This window comes from Sinocyclocheilus anshuiensis, unplaced genomic scaffold, assembly GCF_001515605.1.
Source record: "Sinocyclocheilus anshuiensis isolate Anshui unplaced genomic scaffold, SAMN03320099.WGS_v1.1 scaffold437, whole genome shotgun sequence".
NCBI classification, from domain to species: Eukaryota; Metazoa; Chordata; class Actinopteri; order Cypriniformes; family Cyprinidae; genus Sinocyclocheilus; species Sinocyclocheilus anshuiensis.
Window position 1 is genome coordinate 1,448,811 of NW_015539902.1, and position 7,162 is coordinate 1,455,972.

The following is a 7,162-nucleotide window of genomic DNA, read 5'->3' on the forward strand; positions in this document are numbered from 1 at the left end:
AAAAGGGGGGGGGGGGGGTACAGCATTCATTTCAAATAGAATTTTTTTCTTTTCATCATATTAATGCACCCTTGCTGAATAAAGGTATTAAATTCTTCATCAAGAAAACTTATTGAAACCCCACATTTTTTAACAGTAGCATACATTATTATTTTTAAAGAATAATGACGGAAATAAATCTTGAAAATGATCTTGAAATGTCTAAAATTTTAATGATATTTGCATCAAATAACAATATGACTGCTTCATCAACTTCAGTGTGCCCAATAGACCAGTGTGCAAAAAATAAAAGGTGGCATAAGAGACAGGCATTTTTAGGGGTGTGCTACAGAGACAAAAGAGTAAATGTTCAATTACTGCAACAAATGAGAGGAGGCACTTACAGACCCTGAGACCAGAATCTACAAGCAGAAAATATAGATATCATATATAAAAGTGTAAACTTACTGAATTTGATTGAAGACACTCTTCATGTTGAGTCATTGTTTTTATTAAAAGGGAATGGTGTGGTCTAATGAGCTTATTTGTGCGTAAAGCGTGATGTGTTCAATTATATTTCAAGTACCCTTATCATTTAACTCGTTATTTGTCTTTGTTTTGAAGGACATTTTCTTCAATAATAGCTAACCCTTCAGTCAACATGAAATTAGTTTATGGCTTTCTTTTTTTAACAAGCATCACATTCTAATGACAATAAAATTAAACTAGTATCATTATAATAACTGTAACAGCAATTTCAACAAGAAGGGCTTTATAGTGATAGTACATTCATTCATTTTCCCTGTAAACAGGAATGTCTAGTCAATAGTCTGACTTTTTTTGGTTTTGGCCTATTAACGTTGAATTAATGCATCATTCATGTTATGTCAGAATTGGTGTAGGAGATAACAATTCAGAGATTCTACTATGAGATCTTCAAAAATCCTGACATGACCTGAATGGAAGCATGTTGTGGGAGATATGAAGGGAAAGCAAAGGTTTGTAAATCTAAAATGTTGCAAAGCGATCCCATGCGATAATAAATATAGTGCTTTTTTGATGTCTGGTCCATAATTGTGTCTTTTGCAGCAGTTCTAGGAAGGTCAGTGATCAGTCTGACTGATTATCAATGCCCAGTGTACAGTGTGTGTGTGTGTGTGTGTGTGTTAGCTAAGAGGGGCTGCCTGGATGACCGAGACCTGCTCGGTACAGATTCTTTTCAGTGGTGGGGCTCCACAACTGTCCTCATCCTCCTGTACTCAGAGAAAAAGGAACAATTAATTATTAATTAGTTATTAATTTCATTAGTACAAAAGGTTTAATATAATGTAACAAATAAATACTACAAAATATTTTATAAACACAATAAATACAGTAAAATAAATAGCAACAATTGTTCAAAAAACATTAATTATATATTTTAAATATTATATATAGGTATTTATGTATTTTTTATGTTTCTGATATACAGCACTATAAAAAATGTAAAAATTTAAAATAACATGAATTTAAAAGAAAGCAAGGTTCACAGCCCAAGGCAGAGGGACTGTCCCAGCATTCATGCTTTATTATGTAGAACCTCTGACTAGTTTTGGACAGTTTTGTACCGGAGCAGTGAGGGGTAAAAGATCTTCTTTGATCAGTGTTGGCGGCTCATCTGCAATCTCACTTGACTGCAGCAGTGGCTCTAGAAAAAAAAAAGTTATAATTTTTTAAAAGTGGGTCAACTGACTGAACGATTTCAGTGAACTTCTGTGAAATGTGTAGTTTTGGAGATAAGAGCATAATGTATTTTTTCAGATCACAATCACAATGACACAAAGAGGGCAAACAATCTCAGGTTAATATGACTAAATATTTAAGCAAAATTCATAAAATTACAAGCTTTATAAAACACTGGATATATCTTTGGAAATGTGTAATTTAATTATAAATAATAATATAATACATAATTAATAAATAATACAAATCATTAGTAATATAATATAATATAATATAAATGATAAATAAAAATAATTAGTTAATATATTTATATAATAAAATATAATGAATCCCTCAACTCAGAGGTTAACAATAAAATATCATAAAAATGCAAAATATTAAATATATATATAATATTACATAAAAAATTACATTAATGAATCTTTCAGCTCTGAGATTAACATTAAACTCTCATAAACTCTTAAAAAATAAGTCTCACCTTCCATGATTTCTTGGCCGAGGGTGGGCGGCTGTGGGTCATCTGTACGGTAGTCTAGACTCTGAGGTGCAGGGCTGACCGGCTCACTGAGCTGTGGACTGGAGTTATTGCTGCTGTCTGCAGCTGCTTTATGCAGGTAGGAGTCTGACAGAGAACTTAGGTTGCTGTTCTCATCTGAGAAGGCAGGAGGCAACCAAGAGAAGATTAGAATTTGACATGAAAGAAGGAAAACAATACAATTTTGGCAGAATTTTTATTTCTGGGTGAACTATGCCTTTGAAATGCAAATGTTTACCTTGAAAATCTAACAGTACAGAACAGGAGTTATCAGATGACTCCTCTGTGGGAAAATGTTTCCGTTGTATCTCTCCACCCACAGACACTTTGCTCTTGTCCTTCTAAAAGACATCAGGTTACAGATACAGTAAATATAGTGCAGGAGTTTGGAAAATCCTTTACTTTACAGAAGTTGATCTAATGTATAAAATGAACTCTCAAACAATTAAAACCAAGAGAAATCATCATCTCAGATTTGTCATACCTCCTTTGTGTCCACTACAGGAACCCATTTAAATATTCTTAATGATGTATCTCCAACTGTGACCCATTTCTTCTCCCTGAAATAGAGGAATTGTGTAACAGGCTTCCCATATACATGACTTGAAAGCTCTATCAAGTTTCCATGTTAAAAATGCAACCATGCAGAAAAAAGCACTTATAAAGTTTCCATTTGGAGAAAGTTTAAAGGCTCCTCTAAGAGCTGCTTTTTCGGGACATGTGGGATTACAAAGTCCATTTGTTGATGTGTTGAACCCTATCCAATATCCCCATTTATTTCAATCACAAAAGTGCTTGGTTTTTGCTGGTCTAAACCCTGAGTGAATGTGCTTTGATTACTCTTGCACAGTAATTGAATAATATACTTACTAAACTAGTAAAAAAAAAAGAAGAAAAGAACAATCATATAATTTTTTAAGGTTACGGACAGTCCTAAATACGCTTCTTCAGAACATGAAGAAACCTTTTAAAAGTCATCTCTAGATCCGCCTCTTTTTGCCACTTGTCCCACGAGAAAACAAAGACAAGCGCGCTGCCATTGGCTGTCTCTTGTGTCAATCAAACGGCATCCTCTTATAAAACGCCTCCTCCTTTCCGAGTGAAGTTTCTCTTTCGAAAAACATTTCTCTCTTTTTAAGTATTGTGACGCCGCCCGTCATACTCACCATCTCCGTACTCTCTCGATAGCCGCCATCACTTTCTTAATGTCATCTTTAGCGCGGCTTCGGGTCTCCGCGCGGACCGAGCGACCCGACATTTCTGAATTTTATCAGTACTCTTACTGGAATCGTGTCGGTCTCGCAGTCTGGCTTCGCTAATCTCGCATCGCGAGAACTCACGACTCCACTTTCCAGAGCTTCTTGACGGGTCCCACCTACTTATCGAGGGCACAGGTGGCTGCTGTGGTTTTACTTGTTAAATTTATAGTAACTTTATTATAAGATGAAAAAGCCGCTAGTCATATGTCACTCAACGACCGATGGCCCAAACCCATCTTGTAAAAATTGTACTTATTTATAATCAAAACGCTTTAATATAACTCAAAAAGGTCATAGCTCATTTCAAAATAAAGGTCTGGGTCTGTTCTTATTTATTTTTAGATGAATTAAGATATTAAAATATGTGTTGTGTGATTATTAAAGTTAATGTTAAATATTATTTACGTTAATCAAGCTTAAGGCCAGCAATGTATAAGATTGCTAGTGAGCGACGCCTCGTGGTACCATCACAGAGAGGCTCAAAATCACTTTCCAGAACATTCTCGTTCAGCATTCCTGGCTGGTGGAACGATCTTCCCACCCCTATCCGGAATGCTGAATCCCTGACAATTTTCAAGCGACAGCTGAAAACTAATCTCTTTCGAAGCTACTTGACTTCATCATCATAATTATAAAAAAAAAAAAAAAAATGTAATTCTCTTTATTTATTCCTTCTCTTTCTAGCTTGTACTTATTTGAACAATGTCTAGAAACTTGGTATTACAAGCACTTCCTGTATCTGTTTGACTCTTTAAGAAGAATCGCTTTATGTATCCCCAAATTGTAAGTCGCTTTGGATAAAACCGTCTGCAAAATTACTGAATGTAAATGTAAGATCAAATGTAATAAAATTAAAAAGCAAATATGAGCGTTTTTGACATTTAGATAAAAAAAAAGTTAATATACATATATTTTTTAATTGTTTATATACTTTTAATTATTTCAAAATAGCTGATGGCACTTCCTTAAAGGTTCTTTGATGATAACATATTCCCAGTTCAATATGCAGACAACTATAAGTAGACATAATTATAAAAAGTCAAATATAATGAAGTGCAAAGGCAAAACAGTGACTAAACATTTGTAAAATGTAGTTATCAGATTATGATCTGTCTTTTGTCAGGCAGGTTTGGCTCAGTTATGCTCATTTAGAGAAATAATGAATTATATATATATATATGTGTGTGTGTAAATAAAAGGGTGTTTCCATTTCAGTATGACTGTATTTTGCCTTTGTAGGACATATTTCCCCTTAAAAGTGTAAATGTCACCTTAAAAGCCACAAAGAGATGGCAGTAGAAAAATCAGTGAAAGAGGAACAAAAGTAGTTGACAAACACTTAAAAACACCCAATTTATTCAATAAAATCAGCATGCTAAAGCAACTTAATACTTTAAAACTTAATACTGAAACCAAAAACAGACTAAATTTCCAGTGAAAACAAATCAGCTTTTAGTTCTTTGTTGCATTCAGCACTGTGTCCAGAGCATTCTGGGCATCTGTTATCTGCTGCTGGAGTCTCTGTCTCACTCCATCATTTGAGGCTTTCTTCAGCATGGTCTGCATGTCCTGGATGGCAGCACGGTAACCGGTTACATTGTGAAAGACGCGAATGGCACGGTCCCCACTACTCACTAGGAAACGATTGTTGATGTCAAACTTAAGGTTGGTTATCTCTTTGCTGTGAACACCGTGAAACTCCTCCTCTAGTTCACCAGTGCTGGCACTGTACACGGCTAGATCACAACCGTTTGATATGGCTACTACACGACCGTCGGGAGACAGGGCAATGCGGCTCCCCTCTGACACCTGACATGGCATGGTCCGGAGCAAATATGGGTCCTGCTTTTTCTTATACTCCACATCAGTGTCCCACAGCTTCCACGTGCCGTCTTTGGAAACAGTCACCATTCTGTAAATGGAAGTGATTGAAATTTTATTAAATATAGCTACATCTAAATTTAATGGAAACTACAAATAAGGTTTCTGCACTGTTCAGACTCAAGTAAATATTAACACATCTTAATCACGTCATTAAATCTCTGTTCACTAATTAATAACTGTTGCTTTTGTTAACTAAAACAAATAAAATTGTTTTGTTAATTGAAAGATGAAATAAAATATAAATATAAGACGAAAATCTTAAAAGTCTGACTGAAACAAGTTTTTATTTTAATTTGAAGTACTTAAATTACAGAAAAAACTGACAAAAAAAAAAAAGACTAAAATTAAAATAAAATCTAATTCAAAATATTTAAGATCATTCAAAATATTAATACATGCTATAATAGTATTACTATATTATATATTAATTTATATGACTTAGTTATGTATTTATGATTTTATTTATATAAATATATTTATATTATTATATATTTTGCTTAATGGTAAAAGATGAGATGATCTTGCCTCCGAGAGTCATTGGAGAAATCAAAGGAGTAAACCCCAGCCGAGTGTCCCTTAAGGTCAAATGCACGGGCGACCTCTTTGAACTCCCCTGATTTAGCAAAGCAAACCTCCCACACCTTCACATCAGGGGTAAAACCACAGGAAGCAACAAACCTTATGAGAAGGAAAAAAATAGAGGTTTTCAATCCGTTTCATTTATATCTGCATTACGACCATATTCTTTATTACCACTGATGCGGCACATTAATCTTTTTATGACTCTTTGTCACTCTTTGTGTTGCAAAGAGGGTTTCATCAAAGAAAGGACATTATTAGTTCACCCAAAAATGAAAATTAGCTCGTGTTTTACTTACCCTCGAAGCATCCTAGGTGTATATGACTTTCTTCTTTCAGACAAATCCAGTCAGAGTTATATTAAAAATTGTCTTTGATCTTTCAAGCTGTTTAATGGCACTCAGTGGGTGTTGCAGTTGAACAGTCCACAAGTTGTCAAATAAAGCTCGCGCATTCATAAAACGTGCCGCAGATGGCTCCGGGGGATGAATAAAGGCCCCTTGTAGCGAATCCATGAGTTTTTGTAAGAAAAATATCCATATTTCACACGTAATAAACACTTTTCTCTAGGGGTGTGCGATATTGACAAAAAATTATATCTCGATATTTTCTGGGATTTTATCGATAACGATAATTAGACGATATTTTGCCGAGTGTGTTATTGTGCTGGTACCTTAAGGACTGCCGAAGACAGCTGACTCCTAATGTTTTTAATATTCTTCATATTCTGTGTGGTGGTCAGTTCATACTGATAGAAATTAATCTTTTCCAATAAGTTTAAACTGATTTTTGCATTTTATGGGCATTTTTACCTTTATAAAATGTCAGATTCTTACATTTAATCAGGGAATTAGAATAATAAGACATTTGGGCTGTTACCAAGCAAATTAAATCAACACAGAAGCTGCATCTGAAGTGGCATTTAGATGTATTTACACACATGTATTTTGTTTAATGCAAGACATGAATGCATTTAACCTGCAATTACAAATGCATAAATAATGTTTTGATATATTAAACATAAAACGTCGAATACTGATATTTGAAATGATTTAAAACATGAAAAAAAAATAAATAAATAAATAAAGAAAAGAAAGAAAAAGCTGAAATTTGAAATTAAAACCGCCAGCAGGTGGCAGCAAATCATTGTTAATAAGTGAGTAATTGCGATTGAACCGAATCATTTAAACGGTTGATTCATTCA

At 34.2% G+C, this 7,162-nt stretch overlaps 2 protein-coding genes across 4 annotated transcripts in view; both read right to left on the minus strand.

Annotated features, from left to right (window-relative positions):
- Positions 1–1,065: 1,065 nt before the first annotated feature.
- bcl7ba (BAF chromatin remodeling complex subunit BCL7B a) lies at positions 1,066–3,608 on the minus strand. Its single transcript, XM_016483125.1, has 6 exons — positions 3,403–3,608; positions 2,721–2,796; positions 2,475–2,577; positions 2,180–2,353; positions 1,587–1,666; positions 1,066–1,232 (listed from the first exon to the last, which is right to left on the minus strand). Exons 1-6 carry the CDS (start codon positions 3,492–3,494, stop codon positions 1,146–1,148), a joined length of 612 nt encoding a protein of 203 aa, XP_016338611.1. The 5' UTR covers positions 3,495–3,608; the 3' UTR covers positions 1,066–1,145.
- Positions 3,609–4,822: 1,214 nt separating this feature from the next.
- The window catches only part of LOC107686137 (transducin beta-like protein 2), a 5,982-nt gene continuing 3,642 nt past the window's right edge, over positions 4,823–7,162 (minus strand). For all 3 annotated transcript variants that reach the window (XM_016482998.1, XM_016482997.1, XM_016482999.1), the window contains 2 exons: positions 5,905–6,057; positions 4,823–5,407 (listed from right to left, as the gene is read on the minus strand). In XM_016482998.1, coding sequence (XP_016338484.1) covers positions 4,948–5,407; positions 5,905–6,057 — 613 coding nt within the window. In that variant the 3' untranslated portion in view covers positions 4,823–4,947. The remainder of the gene's footprint in view (positions 5,408–5,904; positions 6,058–7,162) is intronic.